Here is a 24,035-nt window from a genome sequence, read left to right as displayed (position 1 = left end):
TACAAAAATTTATGATAAAAGAGATGATTTTTCATTTCCTATCGTTAATTATCCATTTTTAGATGGTGACGTTCCCTTGTCACCATCTTATGGTGTTTATATATCTCAACTTGTACGATTCGCTCGTGTATGTAACAACGTATTAGATTTTAGCGAGAGAAATTTATGTATTACTGAAAAATCATTACACACGGATTTTCGATATCATAAACTAGTCAAAACATTTACTAAATTTTATTATCGGTATAAGGACATCATCCGTAAATATAACTCAACATGCAGATATCTTATACGTTCGGGTATTTCACATCCAATCTTTTATAGTAATATTCTTTACAAAGCACAAAAATGTCAGTATTCACTTTAAAAGCTAACAAAACCTTTAAACAGACTTATTAAGAAGGGATGTAGTTACGATACTGTTGTCAGGTCATTAAAGATTGCATATTTTGGCTTTAATATTAATTCACTTGTAGGGTCTTTGCATCGGAATTAAACACATTTATTCTAAAACCAGTTGTTGGCATGACACGGGTTATGTTCTTCTCATATATTTTATGACGGTATAATACTAAACCCATAACAGGAGGGATTGTGCCTGATATTCATATGATGAAGACACAATCTTTTAATCAGTTTAATTGAGATCTGGAGCTGGCATGTCAGTAACTGCTAGTAGTATGTTGTTATTTATGTATTATTGTCATTTTGTTTATTTTCTTTTGTTTCCTATTTTGACATCGGACTCGGACTTCTCTTATACTGAGTTTTACTGTACGAACGGTTGTGCGTTTGTTTTTTCTACATGGGCTAGAGGTATAGGGGGAGGATTGAGATCTCAAAAAACATGTTTAACCCCGCGCATTTTTGTGCCTGTCCCAAGTCAGGAGCCTCTGGCCTTTGTTAGTCTTGTATCATTTTTAATTTTAGTTTCCTGTGTATAATTTGGAGTTTAGTATGACGTCCATTATTACTGAACTAGTATACATATTTGTTTAGGGGCCAGCTGAAGGACGCCTTCGGGTGCGGGAGTTTCTCGCTGAATTGAAGACCCATTGGTGGCGTTCGGCTGTTGTCTGCTCTATGGTCGGGTTGTTGTCTCTTTGACACATTCCCATTTCCATTCTCAATTTTATTGTCTAAGGCAGTGATATTTGAGGCCAACATACTAAAAAGTCCAAAGCCCGATAAGATGTTGAAGTGCTGATATAACCCAAACGGCGAAAAGTATAGCCAAACACATAAAAGAGATCATTACTGGTTACATTTTTTTTGATCACCTTATTTGTTGAATAACATGAATACACTGACAAAAGCATAAATTGTGTAGCTCTGAAAATGCATACCTTCACCGATATGTGATTGTTGTAATAATAGTGCATATCAATTGCGTGTCAACTAATAACATATGTAGCTTTCGATTTGTTACTTTTTCTTTGAATCGAACCAAAACCTACAATTTAAAAGGCTTTTGAATTGTCTTAAAATATTTTCCCGTTGATAATGTATCTAACAAGGGTTTGAGTGACGTTAATGCATATTTACATATGACAACTGTAACTATTGTCTACAAGAGCACATGATATGTTTCAATTTTTACCACAATCCTGTTCTTTTTTCCTTGATTGATATATCACCGAACTAGTACTTACCATTAGAAATAAGACGGTACAACATGATATTCTTACTCATCTGGAGTAAATGAGATCATCAGCAGATTTTTGTGGAATGCGGGTTGCGCAGTCTTATGTTTTTTCATGTAGTGTTTTATGGACATGTTTGTTTTTTGTGATGGCCTTGTCAATCTCTCCAACCTATCATTGAAATGAACCCCTGATATCTTCAGTCCCTTTTTTTTTATCTTTATACTCATGCTATTTTAATGTGAAAGGCAAAAGTTATCTGAACAGTGCTAATTGATAAGGCTATGAATAAGGTTTATTATAAAACTGTACTACTACCTAATTAAACAAGACTTAAAACATTTGATATAAACTGAGATACTTACTTTCAGATAGGACAGCCAGGTAGCTCACATATTTCACCTTGAATGCCACGGCCAGTGCATGATCTACCTCCGTTAGCTGCTTCTGGGTTAGAACATGTTCTATCTCTAAATCGGTTACCATCTGAACCGCAGCTTATAGAGCATTTGGACCATAACGACCATTCTGCCCAGTTACCATTTACTGGAATATGGTAGAAGATATAGTAGAAAGCTCTTACCGCCAAAAAAAAAAAGAACGTTACGTACTCTTCTGATCAAAACAACATATAACCAAATGTTCCATTTAACATTTCTTCTTTATACCTTCTCATATTTCATTTTGTTAAAGTTTAAATAAAAATTACATAATTCATTTATAAATTTTCCACATCTTTTTATGCAGAAAGATAACAAATACTAAAAAAATATATATGTGTCTGTTTAGGAGTATTTGGGGGGTGGGGGGTAGACGACAAGTGTCAAGCTCAAATTGCATAAATCCTAGAAAAGTACATGTCTTTATGTATAAAATGTATTTATTATATCATGATCTATCCATCTACAAAAAAGTTTTTGTTATAGATGTTTGTTCAGATCTTGGACTAATACAATTTTCTTTTAGTCCCAGTTCAGATTAGCAGTAGAATGACTTTATAAGAAAGCAACACAATTACAAGGTGAAATATGTTACAGCAAATATTTACCTTTGGTTTATATTAACTATTAAGTATTAAATATATATATTATAAACAAAGCATTTTAAAGAAAATTTCTATTAAGGATATTCGCTACTCTGTTTCAAAATAACAAGCTTTTTAAAAGACTGCTATAAATTGATAGTATATAAATAGAGAAACTAAAAAGCAGAAAAAAATTAAGGGTCCGTGTGCTTGTTTTCGAGATATAAGTCATTGCAAATTTGGCGGGAAATAATTATCTCTAGATTTTTCATACACTTAACATTGGCACCTTTTTTTCTTTCAAAAATGATGAAAAAATAAAGATTTGTAAGATTTTCAAAGATGGCACTTTAAACTATATGTAATCAAATACTGGAATGATTTTTGAACATGGGAATTACGAAAGTATCTGTTTAGGAGTTTCTAGCTACGCTTGTTACATCATGTACATAGGTATATTGCTTTACTTAATTTTATAACTTAAATGAATTTTTCTTTTGTAAGGTACTATTCAGTCGATGTTGTTTCTATATCATGTATGTCAATGTCGTTCATTATTAATTGGTATTTTCCCCTTTAGGAGAAACTTGAAATAATCCAAATACTGGAATGACTTAATCGTTACAAACATTCCTTAAACATATAATTAACTTAACATTCATTTTAACTCATTTAGGGATTTTAGGTTTGAAATGTCAAATCCATAACTAAATTTTTTTGTAGCGTGCTTCATACCAAGAATGGCAATATAGTCAATAGTTTTTTAGTGTTAATTTTAGTTTGACGCATGGATCAAATGATTGGGTTTTTTTTCTGAATTGAACTTCTGTTCAGTTTGTTTTAAGCATTGCACAAGTTCGTGTTTTGTTGTACCTTTATAATGTTATAAAAGTAAATCTACAATAGAATACAAGCACAAATACTAGACTGTATGAAGACATGAATTCAAATTAGGTTATGTATTTTGAGCTCGTAATCAGTAATTTCGACCATCCCTTGATGCCATATATAAAATATTGTTTCTAATTGCTTTATTCGTAAACAATTTGTTACTTTTGAAGCAAGTGCTTCTCTCGACTGATTTATTGTATGATTGCTTTCTCCGTTTTGGTTTATCAAACATAATTCATATGGTTCGGGTTGAGACAGTTAACTACTAAACACGTCAAATATTCAAGTGATTGTTCAAGATCATTAAGCCACGACAATGGTTGTCTTATGTAATATTGAATTAAGTTTTTCTTAAGTATTTATCTTCTCCCGACTGGGGTCGAAATCACATAATCGAGTTGATCACTCTAGGTGCGCGTTTCGACAATTACTGTATCTTCATTGAGGCTTGGGGCCACAAATATAAACATCAAAGCGCCGATTATAGACGAAGTGCTAATATCACATTAACGGACGAAAAAATGACAAGGAATCATTACTGGTTGGAATACTTTTATTACCCTAAATGTTGGAGTACAGGAATGCATGGACAACTTAATATTTTTTGGTTATGTTAGCACCTGCATTCAACAGGAAATTGTGGAACACTTGCATTCAGGTATGCATACCTTTATCAATGTGTAGTTGAGCTTAATAATAGTGAGCAACATTGTTGTACGTCAGTTAAAATATATACATCTTTCAAATTTGTAACTTTGAGTTACAGACCCCTGACCTAGGACAGGCACATAAATAAAGTGGTGGGTGCAACATGTGTGAACACTAAACCCCTCTAACCTTGGACAGGGGTATAACAGCACAACGAATCAGTTGCAAAAAGGCTTAACTCAATAGATCGCTATGAAGCTACAAAAACAACTAACATAAAAATAATAGATACAACGTACCGATCTCAGAGTACTTACAGTTATTAGAAGCTAGTTCAAAGCCAATTACAACTAATATGTAAATCATGTTCTCTTAGACTTAAGTGATATACAGTACACATCGAACGAATTTAGTATATAAATGCCATAAAGAGTCTGAAAAACGCATAACGTTGTACATTAATAAAATATATTTAAACAGTAGCGATCGGATGTAGTACAATGAGTACTCAAAACTGTATATATAAACCAATATATATTTCTTTACGTTTAAATTTTTCATATAACCAAGTGCACAGGTTCTATATAAAAGGAAAGCTATACTTCAATGTCAAAATCAAAAGTTATCTGAATAGTGCCTAAGCTTTGACATAATGACGACTTTTTGAACGAGACTGAAAATATTTTATGAAAATTGAAATACTAACTTGGACAATCATTTAGTATACATAGTTCTTCGTCTGAGTCAGAGCCACTACAATCCTGTCCGTTGTTAGCTGGTGCTGGGTTATCACATGTTCTCTTCCTAATTCGTTCACCACCTTCACCACAGGTTAAGGAGCATATGGACCATAACGACCATTCTGTCCAGTTACCATTTACTGAAATATGGTAGAAGGTTATAGTAGCAAACTCTTATCGCTCAAAAAGAACGTTACGTACGCTTCTGTTTAAGACAAATTTTTGTCCAGTTGTTCCATTAAATATTTCTTCTTTATAACCAACCTTCTTATATTTCATTATGGTAAAGTTTTAATAAAATTACATAAATTTATCAATAAATTTTCCGGACCTATTTATACGGAAAAGAACTGTGTCTGTTAAGAAGTTCAAAAAGTTTAAATAAATAAAAATAATAGGATTTTGAATTTTCCGTACTATTTCCTACGTAAAAAAAGGTAAAGTTAAGAAAATTAATATGTATCTGTTTAGGAGTTTCTAGCTGCGCTTGCTACATAGGTATATTGCTTTACTTCATTTAAAAACGTACTGGACTGATTTTATTGTATGATTTTTTTCCTCCTTTTAGTTTATAAACATAATTCATATGGTTCTGGTTGAGATCTCAAGATACTTGTTAACTACTTTGAACCACGTCAACGGTTGTCCTATGTAATATAAAAACAAAATCAATACAAAATTTTTAAATATTTACTTTTTCTCGGCTTCGGTCGAATTCACATCATCGAGTCGATCACCCTATGGGCGCGTTTCAACAACTATTGTATCCTCATTGACTCATGGGGCAACAAATATGAAAATCCAATCCCCGATTACATGAAGAAGTCATGGAAGTGCTGATATCGCATTAAAGGACGAAATGATGATAAGAATCATTACTGGTTGGAATACTTTTATTACCCTATATGTTGGAGTACAGGAATGCATGGACAACTTAATATTTGTTGGTTATGTTAGCACCTGCATTCAACAGGAAATTGTGGAACACTTGCATTCAGGTATGCATACCTTTATCAATGTGTAGTTGAGCTAAATTATAGTGAGCAACATTGTTGTACGTCAGCTAAAAACATATACATCTTTCAAATTTGTAACTTTGAGTTACAGACCCCTGACCTGGGATAGGCACATAAATAAAGTGGCGGGTGCAACATGTGTGTGAACACTAAACCCCTCTAACCTTGGACAGTGGTATAACAGAACAACTAATAAGTTGCATAAAGTCTTAACTCAATAGATCGCTATGAAGCTACAAAAACAACTAACATAAAAATAATAGATACAAAGTACCGATCTTATAGTACTTGCAGTTATTAGAAGCTACTTCAAAGCCAATTACAACTAATATGTAAATCATGTTCTCTCAGACTTAAGTGATATACAGTACACATCGAACGAATTTAGTATATAAATGTCATTTAGAGTCTGAAAAACGCATAACGTTGTACATTAATAAAATATATTTAAACAGTAGCGATCGGATGTAGTACAATGAGTACTCAAAACTGTATATATAAACCAATATATATTTCTTTGCCTTTAAATTTTTCATATAACCAAGAGCACAGGTTCTGTATAAAAGGAAAGCAATACTTCAATGTCAAAATCAAAAGTTATCTGAATAGTGCCTAAGTTTTGCATCTTTGACATAATGACTACCTTTTTGAACAAGACTGAAAATATTTTATGAAAATTGAAATACTAACTTGGACACTCATTTAGTATACATAGTTCTTCGTCTGAGTCAGAGCCACTACAATCCCGTCCGTTGTTAGCTGGTGCTGGGTTATCACATGTTCTCTTCCTAATTCGTTCACCACCTTGACCACAGGTTAAGGAGCATTTGGACCATAACGACCATTCTGCCCAATTACCATTTACTGAAATATGGTAGAAGGTTATAGAAGCAAACTCTTATCGTTCAAAAAGAACGTTACGTACGCTTGTGTTTAAGATAAATTTTTGTCCAGTTGTTCCATTAAACATTTCTTCTTTATAACCAACCTTCTTATATTTCATTTTGTTAAAGTTTCAATAAAATTACATGAATTTATTAATAAATTTTCCGGACCTATTTATACGGAAAAGAACTGTGTCTGTGAAAAAGTTCAAAAACTTTAAATAAATAAAAATAATAGGATTTTGAATTTTCCGTACTATTTCCTACGTAAAAAAAGGTAAAGTTAAGAAAATTAATATGTATCTGTTTAGGAGTTTCTAGCTGCGCTTGCTACATAGGTATATTGCTTTACTTCATTTAAGAACGTACTGGACTGATTTTATTGTATGATTTTTTTTTCTCCTTTTAGTTTATAAAACATAGTTCATATGGTTCTGGTTGAGATCTCAAGATACTTGTTAACTACTTTGAACCACGTCAACGGTTGTCCTATGTAATATCAAAAAAAATAAATCAATACAAAATTTATAAATATTTGCTTTTTCTCGGCTGGGGTCGAATTCACATCATCGAGTCGATCACCCTAGGTGCGCGTTTCAACCAACTACTGCGCAGGTATGTTAATGCTGTTCTAGAGTAAATCGGCTATTTATTCATAAAAAAATCATAAAAATTTGAAATTATTTTGAATTTTAGTCTAGAAACTTTCATACCCAAAACTAATTTTGATCATCCCTTACATCATCCAAACTTTTGATATCTGATGTCTTAGCACCCCCTACCTCGTTTGGTTGACAAAGATGTTATCTTTCCTGTAACAGCTGTTTCTTTCTTTAAATATGCCCTTTTCTAATAAAAAATAACAGAAGTGACATACAATCCAACCATGCCCACACCAAAAGTCAACTTTCTTGTCAATTTTGAAAATGTTGTATTCATTTTAAAAGCAAGAAACAGCAATCTTGGTATTCATAAGCTTTCCAAAAATAAAAATGTCAAGTTTTAAAGAGATCAATGAATATTAACGGGGTGTGCCAATGCGATCTTTATAAATTAATGAGACCCAAGTCCTTTCGCGGCGACATTTAAACACTGTAATGATTCAGATCGATTATTCCCCTTTATGGTATCAAAGTGCCGGGAAAAAAATAAACGACATTTTGATAGTTTTTGACTAGAAATGGACACATTAAAGATGTAAAACAATGTTATTTTTTTCATTTTTATACTTGAAGGTGTTCATGAATCTTGAAAGAATCACGGTGCATACGAAGGTCATGAGGAAAAAAAGGGGAGATACTCAAACGTTATACTTTGAAATAGCTTTCGTAACCCCATGTTCATTTCTAACTCCACATATGTGTTGATTGTAAATAAAATTAACTTGGTTACTTTCTTAACTTCGCTTCTCATAGGGGTTTTACGACTTTAAGATATGACCAAGGATTAGTATAGTAAGATAACGAGATAACGAACGACAAAAAAATCTTTCTAAAACAAAATGATTCTCCTGATCAGAAAAAAAAACACTTTTAACCAGAACTAGTGCATGGAAGTATGAAGCCCCTTCTATCAAACTCATGTTTCATGAGAAATATTAATGTACTCAGACCTGATAAAGGTTTTTTTTTTCAATGATTATATTTTTTTTAAAACAATTTTAAATAGTTCACTGAACATTTATAGTATGGGAAACCGTCACATGACATGTGTAAATGGATCATTTTTTTTAAACATTATCGGTTTTAAGCTAGAATTTCTAGAGATATGTTTATTTGTTGAACATGCATCATTCATTCATAATGCAGTCTCTTGCATAGTAAATTAATAAATTTAAAATCCGGTCCATGCATTGGTCTAGAATTAAAACCAGAAAAATATATAATACTACGCAGGTTATGTACATGGTGTAGGTAAATACAGATTGAACTTATTTTCTATCATTATAGAAAAAAAACATAAAATAAGAGAAGAAGCTATTTGTTTATTAAATAAAGTTATATGCATGTGAAAGCCATTACTTCTTCAAGAGTTCATTATGAGACCAGAGTATTATTTGACTATTAAATACATAATGTCTATATCAAAAGTTTCATAAAAACTTATGATAATTTCTCATTCATTTCAAATAGTTTTCTCAAACTTAATACCAAAAGCATTGTATATGTCATATTAAACTGAAAGTCCTTATCATAATGTATACAATACATCTTGTGCCATGTGGTTTTCCATGATCCATAATAAATGTAGACATATATCATCCTGCTGATTTTCATATGTTAATGTTGTACTGGAAAATTTTTATTGAATTCCTAAACTTGTCTTTTTTTTCACATGTAGCATGCAAAGAATATTCCTATATACATGTAAAATATTGTGAATTACAATATATATACCAGTAAGTACATGCAGTTACCAGCCTGCCAAATATGATGTTTGAATTATAATTCTCACTCATTTCACAGTTTTATGTATATATCCAACATTATCTCAATAACTGCCATATGATGTTGAATAATGATATGAACATTTCCTTTTATGTGTTGATCTTACAGGAAAGAAGTGCACAGTCATTTCCTCTGGTGTAATACTTTTATTTCTTTGTCTTCAATGTTTCAGAGTCAGTTTTAACAGTCATGTACTTCTTCCTTTTGTTGTCACACTGAAAAATTGCTTCATTCCAAAAGTCACATGTGACATGGCATGGGGTTATTTCATATTCAGCACTTGTGATAGTTTTGTTATAAGTCCTCTAGCTTTTATCTTTAAAACATTCATTTCACTTTCTTTAATGCATAGATCTAAAACTATTCCCATATATGGTTATAAATTGTCTGACAATTTCCTTGTGTGTGTTGATCTTCAAAAGAAACAAGTGGTTACTCTTTTTCTTTGATTACTTTTTCCAATTTCAGTTAGTAAATACTTGTATAACACCATTGCCTCCAAGTCATCTGAATACATATACTGAAAAAAAATTATATAAACATTTAGTTGCATTTTAAAGTTATTGGTATTGAATGTTATGATACAAAAAGAAAACTTCAGTCAAAATGCTGTGTTCCTAAATTATTATATAATTAAAAGTAAACTTGACAAAAAAATCTACATTGATTTAAAATGAACTTTTAATTTATGAATTTTCTGTAAAAGTACAATAAAGTTTTTAAGTACAACAGTGAACTTACTTCAACTGATATTTACCCATTAATTTGTTATAATTAATTAATATGACTTACTCAATATTGAGTGGGTGTGACTCAATACAACAGACAACTTATATATACACATAACCTGAGGGGCTGCATGGTGTTTACAGAATAGATACTAATCCTTATGGGCAAAAAGTGCAGAATAAAGGGCTAAAAAATTAAAGAATAAAAAATGACCAATAATAAAAGAGAATAATGGGGTGTTTAAATACAAAGAATAAAGAATAATGGGCAAAATAGATAAAGAAATAAGGAAATTGTATAAAAAAAGAAATAAAGAACTGAAGGACCCCCAACAAGACTCATACATTATAATATTAATACTTACATTGTATAGACCTCATATTTGATATTATAGAAACTACACTCTTCAGGCATTGACATGACAATGTAATGTGTGCATGGTACAAATAAATCTGCAAAAGAAGTAACAATAATTACTGAAAGGTTTCAAACTAAATTTTATACACACCAGATTGTAAATAAACATAATTAAGATTGATGTGAATTGTTTTGAAACATGATTGTCAAAATTTGAAAATATCTACACAAAGAAACATAGACTTCAGATTTACTTTTTTATTGTGAATCAATATTACAAATACACATTTTATTTATGATCTAATGACTATAAACATAAGAAAAATGAACAAATTGATAAAGTTTAAATGTACACTAAAAGGGATGATTTAAAATAATAGTATGATGACTATCAGATTTAAAACCATAAATGAAAAGTTGTTTATCAATTATGGCCATGATAATAAATAATAGTTCTCCCATATCATAAATCTCATGTGCCTGCCTAAACAATTTTATTAAATGCAGGCAAGCCATAGGCATTAGCATGAATGCATGCACAGTGACATGTATGCATATATTTTTCTAATGTTTTGTGGGGTTTTGTTATATATTATAAATTGGAATCAACACCTAAAAAAGAAATGATTTTGCATGTGCAATCAGGGCAATTTGAAGATTCATGTTAAAATATACCTAATAGATCTTTAATAAAATGTTTAGGTGTTTGCCTCCAACATAAAATTCGAATCATATGACATGCATACGTCGAGACAAATTAAAGGGAGAGGGGAGAATTAAGGGGAAAGCTGGCGGGCATGGTGTTCGGACTTTTTAACAAATTCCAATCCTTACGTTGCATCGTAGCTGACCATTAAGAGCCCATATTTGAAAATATTAGACCCGCATCTGTGCATGGCAGGTCAGTCTGCAAAATGTCCGACATAAAGTAATTTAGTCGATGGTCAATGAAGATATGATTGTTTATATAAGATAGTAAAATAGTGTTAACTTGCATAAATCATTCACAGGAAGTTTGTCCTATACTGTATACAGATCGCACTCGTCATGTTGACAGCGAAACGTGTAACGAATACCCCCAGTTTTAAGTAAACAATGCGTATTTCTCAATCGTGGATGTAATGAATATCGATGATCCTCGGCAGTAGAAAGCTAAAATATTTTAAAACAAACTTACCTCAAAATATAAGCAACACACTTCTACATTAACGTGTTTTTGTTGGACTGACGACACTGACGTCTATCATAACAAGATGCCCGATCAGCTGTTCGTAGCAAGCTCAAAATTGACGCCGACGAAACGTTCTAGCCAATGTGTCGAATAGTTTAGATAACGACGTCAGATTTAGATTACGATGCAAACACAAAAATCATTGCCTATTTTTTTTAAACTGCATTAACCTTCCTGCGTGTATCCTCATTGACTCATGGGGCCACAAATATGAAAATCCATTCCCCGATTACATGAAGAGGTCATGGATGTGCTGATATCGCATTAAAGGACGAAATGATGATAAGGAATCATTACTGGTTGGGATTCTTTTATTACCCTATATGTTGGAGTACAGGAATGCATGGATAACTTAATATTTTTTGGTTATGTAAGCACCTGCATTCAACAGGAAATTGTGGAACACTTGCATTCAGGTATGCATACCTTTATCAATGTGTAGTTGAAGCTTAGTAATAGTGAGCAATATTGTTGTACGTCAGCTAAAAACATATACATCTTTCAAATTTGTAACTTTGAGTTACAGACCCCTGACCTGGGATAGGCACATAAATAATGTGGCGGGTGCAACATGTGTGTAAATGCTAAACCCGTCTAACCTTGGACAGTGGTATAACAGCACAACAAATCAGTTGCAAAAAGGCTTAACTCAATAGATCGCTATGAAGCTACAAAAACAACTAACATAAAAATAAAAGATACAAAGTACCGATCTTAGAGTACTTGCAGTTATTAGAAGCTAGTTCAAAGCCAATTACAACTAATATGTAAATCATGTTCTCTCAGACTTAAGTGATATACAGTACACATCGAACGAATTTAGTATATAAATGTCATAAATAGTCTGAAAAACGCATAACGTTATGCATTTATAAAATATATGTAAACAGTAGCGATCGGATGTAGTACAATGAATACTCAAACTGTATATATAAACCAATATATATTTCTTTACCTTTAAATTTTTCATATAACCAAGAGCAGATGTTCTATATAAAAGGAAACCAATACTTCAATGTCAAAATCAAAAGTTATCTGAATAGTGCCCAAGTTTTGCATCTTTGACATAATGACTACCTTTTTGAACAAGACTGAAAATATTTTATGAAAATTGAAATACTAACTTGGACAATCATTTAGTATACATAGTTCTTCGTCTGAGTCAGAGCCACTACAATCCCGTCCGTTGTTAGCTGGTGCTGGGTTATCACATGTTCTCTTCCTTATTCGTCCACCACCTTGACCACAGGTTAAGGAGCATTTGGACCATAACGACCATTCTGTCCAGTTACCATTTACTGAAATATGGTAGAAGATATAGTAGCAAACTCTTATCGCTCAAAAAGAACGTTACGTACGCTTGTGTTTAAGACAAATTTTTGTCCAGTTGTTCCATTAAATATTTCTTCTTTATAACCAACCTTCTTATATTTCATTATGTTAAAGTTTTAATAAAATTACATGAATTTATTAATAAATTTTCCGGACCTATTTATACGGAAAAGAACCGTGTCAGTTAAGAAGTTCAAAAAGTTTAAATAAATAAAAATAATAGGATTTTGAATTTTCCGTACTATTTCCTTCGGAAAAATAGTTAAAGTTAAGAAAATTAATATGTATCTGTTTAGGAGTTTCTAGCTACGCTTGCTACATAGGTACATTTTGTATATTGCTTTACTTCATTTAAAAACGTACTGGACTGATTTTTATTGTATGACTTTTTTTCCACTTTTAGTTTATTAAACATAATTCATATGGTTCTGGTTGAGATCTCAAGATACTTGTTAACTACTTTGAACCACGTCAACAGTTATCCTATGTAATATCAAAAAAAAAATCAATACAAAATTTTTAAATATTTGCTTTTTCTCGGCTGGGGTCGAATTCACATTATCGAGTCGATTACCCTAGGTGCGCGTTTCAACAACTACTGTATCCTCATTGACTCATGGGGCCACAAATATGAAAATCCAATCCCCGATTACATGAAGAGGTCATGGATGTGCTGATATCGCATTATAGGACGAAATGATGATAAGGAATCATTACTGGTTGGGATTCTTTTATTACCCTATATGTTGGAGTACAGGAATGCATGGATAACTTAATATTTTTTGGTTATGTTAGCACCTGCATTCAACAGGAAAATGTGGAACACTTGCATTCAGGTATGCATACCTTTATCAATGTGTAGTTGAAGCTTAATAATAGTGAGCAACATTGTTGTACGTCAGATAAAAACATATACATCTTTCAAATTTGTAACTTTGAGTTACAGAGACCTGACCTGGGATAGGCACATAAATAAAGTGGCGGGTGCAACATGTGTGTAAACACTAAACCCCTCTAACCTTGGACAGTGGTATAACAGCACAAGGAATCAGTTGCAAAAAGGCTTAACTCAATAGATCGCTATGAAGCTACAAATACAACTAACATATAAATAATAGATACAAAGTACCGATCTAAGAGTACTTGCAGTTATAAGTAGCTAGTTCAAAGCCAATTACAACTAATATGTAAATCATGTTCTCTCAGACTTAAGTGATATACAGTACACATCGAACGAATTTAGTATATAAATGTCATAAAGAGTCTGAAAAACGCATAACATTGTACATTAATAAAATATATTTAAACAGTAGCGATCGGATGTAGTACAATGAGTACTCAAAACTGTATATATTAACCAATACATATTTCTTTGCGTTTAAATTTTTCATATAACCAAGAGCACAGGTTCTATATAAAAGAAAAGCAATACTTCAATGTCAAAATCAAAAGTTATCTGAATAGTGCCTAAGTTTTGCATCTTTGACATAATGACTACCTTTTTGAACAAGACTGAAAATATTTTATGAAAATTAAAATACTAACTTGGACAATCATTTAGTATACATAGTTCTTCGTCTGAGTCAGAGCCACTACAATCCCGTCCGTTGTTAGCTGGTGCTGGGTTATCACATGTTCTCTTCCTAATTCGTTCACCACCTTGACCACAGGTTAAGGAGCATTTGGACCATAACGACCATTCTGCCCAGTTACCATTTACTGAAATATGGTAGAAGATATAGTAGCAAACTCTTATCGCTCAAAAAGAACGTTACGTACGCTTCTGTTTAAGACAAATTTTTGTCCAGTTGTTCCATTAAACATTTCTTCTTTATAACCAACCTTCTTATATTTCATTTTGTTAAAGTTTCAATAAAATTACATGAATTTATTAATAAATTTTCCGGACCTATTTATACGGAAAAGAACTGTGTCTGTGAAAAAGTTCAAAAACGTTAAATAAATAAAAATAATAGGATTTTGAATTTTCTGTACTATTTCCTACGGAAAAATAGTTAAAGTTAAGAAAATTAATATGTATCTGTTTAGGAGTTTCTAGCTGCGCTTGCTACATAGGTATATTGCTTTACTTCATTTCAGAACGTACTGGACTGACTTTATTGTATGATTTTTTTTCCTCCTTTTAGTTTATTAAACATAATTAATATGGTTCTGGTTGAGATCTCAAGATACTTGTTAACTACTTTGAACCACGTCAACGGTTGTCCTATGTAATATCAAAAAAAAATCAATACAAAATTTTTTAATATCTGCTTTTTCTCGGCTGGGGTCGAATTCACATCATCGAGTCGATCACCCTAGGTGCGCGTTTCAACAACTACTGTATCCTCATTGACTCATGGGGCCACAAATATGGAAATCAAATCCCCGATTACATGAAGAGGTCATGGATGTGCTGATATCGCATTATAGGACGAAATGATGATAAAGAATCACTACTGGTTGGGATTCTTTTATTTCCCTATATGTTGGAGTACAGGAATATTTTTTGGTTATGTAGGCACCTGCATTCATCAGGAAATTGTGGAACACTTGCATTCAGGTATGCATACCTTTATCAATGTGTAGTTGAAGCTTAGTAATAGTGAGCAACATTGTTGTACGTCAGCTAAAAACATATACATCTTTCAAATTTGTAACTTTGAGTTACTGACCCCTGACCTGGGATAGGCACATAGATAATGTGGCGGGTGCAACATGTGTGTAAATGCTAAACCCGTCTAACCTTGGGCAGTGGTATAACAGCACAACAAATCAGTTGCAAAAAGGCTTAACTCAATAGATCGCTATGAAGCTACAAAAACAACTAACATAAAAATAATAGATACAAAGTACCGATCTTAGAGTACTTGCAGTTATTAGAAGCTAGTTCAAAGCCAATTAAAACTAATATGTAAATCATGTTCTCTCAGACTTAAGTGATATACAGTACACATCGAACGAATTTAGTATATAAATGTCATAAAGAGTCTGAAAAACGCATAACGTTGTACATTAATAAAATATATTTAAACAGTAGCGATCGGATGTAGTACAATGAGTACTCAAAACTGTATATATAAACCAATATATATTTCTTTGCGTTTAAATTTTTCATATAACCAAGAGCACAGGTTCAATATAAAAGGAAAGCAATACTTCAATGTCAAAATCAAAAGTTATCTGAATAGTGCCCAAGTTTTGCATCTTTGACATAATGACTATCTTTTTGAACAAGACTGAAAATATTTTATGAAAATTGAAATACTAACTTGGACAATCATTAAGTATACATAGTTCTTCGTCTGAGTCAGAGCCACTACAATCCCGTCCGTTGTTAGCTGGTGCTGGGTTATCACATGTTCTCTTCCTAATTCGTCCACCACCTTGACCACAGGTTAAGGGGCATTTGGACCATAACGACCATTCTGCCCAGTTACCATTTACTGAAATATGGTAGAAGATATAGTAACAAACTCTTATCGCTCAAAAAGAACGTTACGTACGCTTCTGTTTAAGACAAATTTTTGTCCAGTTGTTCTATTAAATATTTCTTCTTTATAACCAACCTTCTTATATTTCATTATGTTAAAGTTTTAATAAAATTACATGAATTTATTAATACATTTTCCGGAACTATTTATACGAAAAGAACTGTGTCTGTTAAGAAGTTCAAAAAGTTTAAATAAATAAAAATAATAGGATTTTGAATTTTCCGTACTATTTCCTACGGAAAAATAGTTAAAGTTAAGAAAATTAATATGTATCTGTTTAGGAGTTTCTAGCTACGCTTGCTACATAGGTATATTGCTTTACTTCATTTAAGAACGTACTGGACTGATTTTATTGTATGATTTTTTTTTCTCCTTTTAGTTTATTAAACATAATTAATATGGTCCTGGTTGAGATCTCAAGATACTTGTTAACTACTTTGAACCACGTCAACGGTTGTCCTATGTAATATCAAAAAAAAAATCAATACAAAATTTTTAAATATTTACTTTTTCTCGGCTGGGGTCGAATTCACATCATCGAGTCGATCACCCTAGGTGCGCGTTTCAACAACTAATGTATCCTCATTGACTCATGGGGCCACAAATATGAAAATCCAATCGCCGATTACATGAAGAGGTCATGGATGTGCTGATATCGCATTAACGGACGAAATGATAATAAGGAATCATTACTGGTTGGAATACTTTTATTACCCTATATGTTGGAGTACAGGAATGCATGGACAACTTAATATTTTTTGGTTATGTTAGCACCTGCATTCAACAGGAAATTGTGAAACACTTGCATTCAGGTATGCATACCTTTATCAATGTGTAGTTGAGCTTAATTATAGTGAGCAACATTGTTGTACGTCAGCTAAAAATATATATATCTTTCAAATTTGTAACTTTGAGTTACAGACCCCTGACCTAGGACAGGCACATAAATAAAGTGGTGGGTGCAACATGTGTGAACGCTAAACCTCTCTAACTTTGGACAGTGGTATAACAGCACAACGAATCAGTTGCAAAAAGGCTCAACTCAATAGATCGCTATGAAGCTACAAAAACAACTAACATAAAAATAATAGATACAAAGTACCGATCTTAGAGTACTTGCAGTTATTAGAAGCTAGTTCAAAGCCAATTACAACAAATATGTAAATCATGTTCTCTCAGACTTAAGTGATATACAGTACACATCGAACGAATTTAGTATATAAATGACATAAGTAGTCTGAAAAACGCATAACGTTGTACATTAATAAAACATATTTAAACAGTAGCGATCGGATGTAGTACAATGAGTACTCAAAACTGTATATATTAACCAATATATATTTCTTTGCGTTTAAATTTCATATAACCAAGAGCACAGGTTCTATATAAAAGAAAACCAATACTTCAATGTCAAAATCAAAAGTTATCTGAATAGTGCCTAAGTTTTGCATCTTTGACATAATGACTACCTTTTTGAACAAGACTGAAAATATTTTATGAAAATTGAAATACTAACTTTGACAATTATTTAGTATACATAGTTCTTCGTCTGAGTCAGATCCACTACAATCCCGTCCGTTATTAGCTGGTGCTGGGTTATCACATGTTCTCTTCCTAATTCGTTCACCACCTTGACCACAGGTTAAGGAGCATTTGGACCATAACGACCATTCTGCCCAGTTACCATTTACTGAAATATGGTAGAAGGTTATAGTAGCAAACTCTTATCGCTCAAAAAGAACGTTACGTACGCTTCTGTTTAAGAAAAAATTTTGTCAAGTTGTACCATTAAACATTTCTTCTTTATAAACAAACTTCTTATATTTCATTTTGTTAAAGTTTCAATAAAATTACATGAATTTATTAATAAATTTTCCGGACCTATTTATACGGAAAAGAACTGTGTCTGTTAAGAAGTTCAAAAAGTTTAAATAAATAAAAATAATAGGATTTTGAATTTTCCGTACTATTTCCTATGGAAAAATAGTTAAAGTTAAGAAAATTAATATGTCTGTTTAGGAGTTTCAAGCTACGCTTGCTACATAAGTATATTGCTTTACTTCATTTAAGAACGTACTGGACTGATTTAATTGTATGATTTTTTTTCTCCTTTTGGTTTATTAAATATAATTCATATGGTTCGGGTTGAGATCTCAAGATACTTGTTAACTACTTTGAACCACGTCAACGGTTGTCCTATTTAATAAAAAAAAAAAAAAAAAATCATACAAAATTTTTAGATATTTACTTTTTCTCGGCTGGGGTCTAATTCACATCATCGAAGCGATGACCCTAGATGCGCGTTTCAACAATTACTATATCCTCATTGACTCATGGGGCCACAAATATGAAAATCCAATCTCTATTACACAAAGAAGTGGCTGATATCACATTAAAGGACGAATGGACGACAAGGAATCATTTCTGGTTGGAATTATTTTATTACCCTATATGTTGAAGTATAGGAATACATGGACAACGAAATATATGTGTTTATATTACCACCTGCATTCAACAGGACATTGTGTAACCCTTGCATTTTTGTATGCATACCTTAAACACTATGTAGTTGAGCTAAATAATAATGCGTAAAATTGTTGTACGTCAGCTAATAACACATGCAGCTTTCGAATTTGTGACTTTTTCTGTGCATTCGAGCCACATCGTACAATATATGTTTTTTTACTTTTATGAAATCACATTTCCCGTTTACCATTTAGTTGAGCATGGTTTTATACAAATTTACCTATAAAGAATCAATTGTCTACAAGAGAAGAACATTTCGAAAAACATTATTAGTATATATATTAATTTTTATCCAACCCAATCATAGCTTTGAACGTTGTTTTCAATTTAGACTTGTTTATTTATATTAATACTAGAACACATCCGCGAAATCGCGGGTATTTAGAGCTTGGTTGAAAGTATGTAAACTGTTGTAGGATGAATTTTTGTAAAAGATTTTATGTCTGGAGAATTCCAGAAAAGGTATCAAACTGAGTCATAGGCACTTGGAGACAGGACAATTAATTTAAGCCCTCTCCCTTTTTCCAAAGTCCGTTATCTTTCTTTTTGCTCTGTGTTAAATTCCATGATTTTCGCGTTTCTGTATACTATGAACATACGTATAATGTAAATAAAGTGTATTTGCTATTAACTATCAATTCCAGGTTTCTTCTCCACGGCGATCACTGCTATATTATATAGAGAGTCTCTCTATATATTATAGGATTATAATCATAGTATACATGCAGAATAACACGAAAATAATTGTCGTCCCCCAGTAATTATGAAAATTATGTTGAAAGAGGGGAGAAAAAGGGGGGTAACTGCACGGAAGAACGCGAAATACAATTGCCATTTCACGATGAGCGAACAATTAAAAATTTCTTGCACGTTGATCTATTTATCGGTTTCAAGAAACATGGTGAATAACAAACCTTTTCACGGCTGCACGTGAAATTAAAAGTGGCAAAACACGTTGCACGAAAATAACCCTTTACCCCCTCTTTTAAAGTTTAAAATCGGAAGTATTTGGTATGACTTAAAAGTCGGTCTGATGACAGAAACAATATCCGGACGCCTTTTTCTTCGTTTTTCTCCCAAAATAACCCGAAATGAATGATCATAAGAATGGATGACAAATGCGACTATGCATGGTACCTATAGGACACAGAGGCATGATGATTAATTAATTGGGGAAGGAAGAGAAGCGACACACAAAATGAGGTCTTCTCGTTTAATAGTATAGATATTGTATCAAAAGGCAAATATGAACTTAGATTGATTTGACTATTTTTCTAGGTGATTTTTTATCATAAAACTGGTCAATGCTGTTCAGTTTATTCAAGAAATTGTGCATTTCACATTTTTGTTGTTGTTTATGAAATCTACTATTAAGTTGAGCCACACATATAAGAGTGTTGGAAGGTATAATTTCAAATTAGGTTAAGTTTTTTTAGCTTGGTTGCAGTAACTGCGATCATTCTGTGGTTCTATATAGCATTTTAAAAAAAAAAGTTCGTTATTTTAGAGGCAAATTATTTTTATTGTACCTTTAAGTTCACCTAACAGAGTCAAATTGGGTTCTTGTTAAGATCTCAAAACACTAGTTTACTGATAATCTACCTGGGTTCAAATGACGTGGATATAAGCAAAAAAAGTCGTCGTACGGCTTTTAAAAATAGAAAAACCCATGCCGTATAGTCTGCTTAAAAATGGCCCCGATGTGAAAAATGTAAAATAATTTAAACAAGCAAACTATTTGCATTTATAATAACAAAACAATAAATGGAAATCAAATATGACAGATATGTATCAACGACTGACCTCTGACTAGGAATAGGAACATGGAGAATGAGGCAGGGTTAACATGTTTGTGAGCGCTCATCCCTAGCCCTACCCTAAAACAGTGGAATACCAGAACAACAAAAGAACAATCTATAAACCTACTTTTTTTTAAATAAACCATTGCCAACAATATAAAAGAAAACATTTTTTTTTCAATGTCAAAAGCAAATTTTATTTCAAGAGGGCTCAAGATTATGTACACGGTTGGCATATTTGACAGTATGACTTCCTATTTAAACAAGACTGAAAACATTTCATATAAATTAGATACTTACTTGGACAAGGAATTGGTGCACATGTTCTACTTTCTGAGTCAGATCCCTTACAATCGGATCCGTTGTTACCTGGAGCTGGGTTATCACACGCTCTAATTTTTACTTGTCTACCACCACCACAGGTTACAGGGCAAGGTGACCAGTCCCTCCAATTTCCCCAGTTGCCTGCTACTACAATACATGATGAGAAGATAAGGTCGAATACTCTTATAACTGAAAATCGAGGTTGCCCACTCTTCTGTTATAGACAGCATTCTACTTATTGTTCCATTTGAAATTTTTTTTTATAACCTACTTATATTTCATTTTGTTAAAGTTGAAATTAAATAACATGATTTTACTAATACATTTTCAGTACTGATTTTTACGGAAAAATAACAAATACTAAAAAAATATATTTGTGTCTGTAAAGGAGTTCTCTAACTACGCTTGACACATTGGTGACTTTACTTTTTATTTTGTTTGTCAGATACCATTCAGTCGAGGATGATTCTATAAGAGAGGTCAATGATACCAAAGAGATATTCACACTTGGGAATCGAAAACGAACTGACAATGCCATGGCAAAAAACGAAAAACTACAAAAAGACAAGCAACAGTATAGAAAACACAACTAAGAAAACTTAAGACTTATCAACAAGAACCCCGTCAAAAACCAGGGGTGATCTCAGGTCTCCGAAAGGGCAATCAGACCCTGCTTCACAAGAGGCATCCTTTGTGTTGGTCATGTAATTACAAAACCGGTAAGAAGACTAAGTCCCGTTTTATAAGGTTGATGTCACATGCAAGATTCAAATTGTTGTCTTGTTTTTTCTGCATTGATATTGTTCAGCTTGTTCATGGAATTCTATATATCCTCAATTTAATGATGCTGTGTAGGAAATCTACTATGAAGTTGGGTTACACATATAAGAGTGTAGAAAGGTATAATTTCAAATTAGGTTAAGTACTTTTAGCTTGGTTGTAGTAACTGCGAGCATTGTTTGATTCTATATACAATGCCATGGAAAAAAGAACGAAAAAAAGACAAAAAGAGAAACAAAAGTATACAAAACACAATTAAGAAAACTAGAGATTGAGTAACACGAACCCAACCAAACACTGGAGTGATCTCAGGTGCTCCGAACGGTCAATCAGATCCTGCTCCAAATGTGACATCCTTCGTATTGGTCATGTATGTACAAACCCGGTGATAATACTAATTTCCGTTCTATAAGGTTAAATTAGTCGACTGTTAGAGTATATAAATACGAGATATCATTAAATGTGCATCTTTTCATGTTATAATAATTTCAAAAAAGCGTTGGGTATTTATTGGAAAGTGTTTTTCTTTTTGGGATTAACATCAATTTGCCATTTTTTAGTTTGAAGCAATATTCAAATGTATGGTTTGCCTATTCTGCATTGAAATGCTGTTCTGTTTGTTCCGGGAATTGCTCAAAATTGTGTATTTTGGCATTTTTATGACGTTGTCAAGGAAATGTTTTATGAAGTTGAGCCACAGATATATAAGTGTAGGAAATAAACGCATCTTAAATTCCTTGATTAAAATTTGTTCGACAGACGCGCGTTTCGTCTAAAAAAGTTTCACCAGTGACGCCCGAATAAAAAAAAAGACAAAACAGAGTACGAAATTGAAGAAAATACGAGCATTCTTTGATGCTATATATTAATATATGTATAATTACTCTAAATATCAGCACAACAATGTTAAATCTGCAAATTCAGGAAGCAAATTTTTGTTCTTCTATCGCCGGGATTGCTATATATATATATAAATATATATATATATATATATATATATATATATATATATATATATATATATATATATATACAACTAAGTCTAAATTGAAAACATATGATTGCGTTGGATAAAAATCGCAATTTTTATACGTGTGCATGCAAAACAAATTTCTTGGTAGAGCGGTCTAAATACAGCATAAACAACATTGTTTATTTTTTTTTTGTTCGTACTAAATTCGTTATTTAAGAAGTAAGTGCTTTTCTGGACTGATTTTATTGTATGACTTATTATGTACATTTATGTTCAATCATCAGATTTACACTGGGATTGGGTTGATATCTAAACATATTAGTTGACTAATAAGCATGCAATTAGCTTTCAATTAAGTTTAACAGGGCCTAATATTATAACAAGGAGATGCTGTAATATTGGAAAATGAGACAATCCTCAACCAGAGTTGAAATGATGAGTATAAGAGCATTTATAGGTTTTTCAACAAATGAGAAAAACACACACCACCAATAAAAACTGACCGCCATGAAATAGCACACTAGTGTTGAAAGTGGCGTTAAACACCAATCAATCAAACAATATAACAATACACTATACGAAAATCAAATATGACAGATATGATTGATTCAAGGTCAACCGCTGAATTACAGGCTCCTGGTTTGGGACAGGCACATACAGAATGTATCAGAGTGAAACATGTTTATGAGCGTTCAACCCTCTTCCTAACCTGGCTCATTGGTATTTCATCAAAACAAAAGAATAAACTATAAAAATATGTTGCGAATGACTTAACTCAATGAATCGGAACGAAGCACATAAACTAATATATAACTAAAAAACAAAAAGACACAAAGCACCAGTTTGAGAGTAATCGCAGTTACTGAACGCTAGTTCAACGCCAATTACGACTAATAAGTAAATCAGGTTCTCCTAGACTTAAATATAAATCCATCTTCGTACCTATGATGATTTTATTCCGTACACATCCAACGGATTTAGTGTGAAGACATCATAAACAGTCTAAGAAACGTACAACCTTGTACAATGCCAAAATATAAGTAGGCAGTATCGATTGAGTGGAGGATCATGAGAACACATAACAGTACATATAGAAATTTAGTTATAGTCATGATAGTTTATTTTTTCCAATAAAAAGATCAATATTAGTACCGATTAAAAACAATATTTACAGATTTTACATGATGTTAAAAAAAA

At 32.2% G+C, this 24,035-nt stretch overlaps 1 protein-coding gene across 1 annotated transcript; it reads right to left on the bottom strand.

Moving 5' to 3' along the window:
- Nucleotides 1-2,010: 2,010 nt before the first annotated feature.
- On the bottom strand, nt 2,011-23,772 carry LOC127724881 (coadhesin-like). The gene is made up of 8 exons (XM_052231884.1): nt 23,727-23,772; nt 21,062-21,232; nt 16,215-16,388; nt 14,488-14,661; nt 12,735-12,908; nt 6,653-6,808; nt 4,913-5,086; nt 2,011-2,189 (listed from the first exon to the last, which is right to left on the bottom strand). The coding sequence occupies exons 1-8, from the start codon at nt 23,770-23,772 to the stop codon at nt 2,011-2,013; spliced, it is 1,248 nt and encodes a 415-aa protein (XP_052087844.1).
- Between the last annotated feature and the right edge of the window lie 263 nt (nt 23,773-24,035).

Source organism: Mytilus californianus, unplaced genomic scaffold (assembly GCF_021869535.1).
Source record: "Mytilus californianus isolate M0D057914Y unplaced genomic scaffold, xbMytCali1.0.p SCAF_14, whole genome shotgun sequence".
Lineage (NCBI taxonomy): Eukaryota > Metazoa > Mollusca > Bivalvia > Mytilida > Mytilidae > Mytilus > Mytilus californianus.
Note: the sequence above shows the minus strand (reverse complement) of the source record. Positions and strands in the feature narration are given on the sequence as shown.

Coding starts and splice junctions, on each gene's coding strand:
- LOC127724881 (XM_052231884.1), bottom strand. CDS start 23,772: ATGGATTTATATTTAAGTCTAGGAGAACCTGATTTACTTATTAGTC. Junction 16,389..21,061: donor TGCACCAATTCCTTGTCCAA/GTAAGTATCTAA, acceptor ACCATATTTCAG/TAAATGGTAACTGGGCAGAA. Junction 5,087..6,652: donor TATACTAAATGAGTGTCCAA/GTTAGTATTTCA, acceptor ACCATATTTCAG/TAAATGGTAACTGGACAGAA.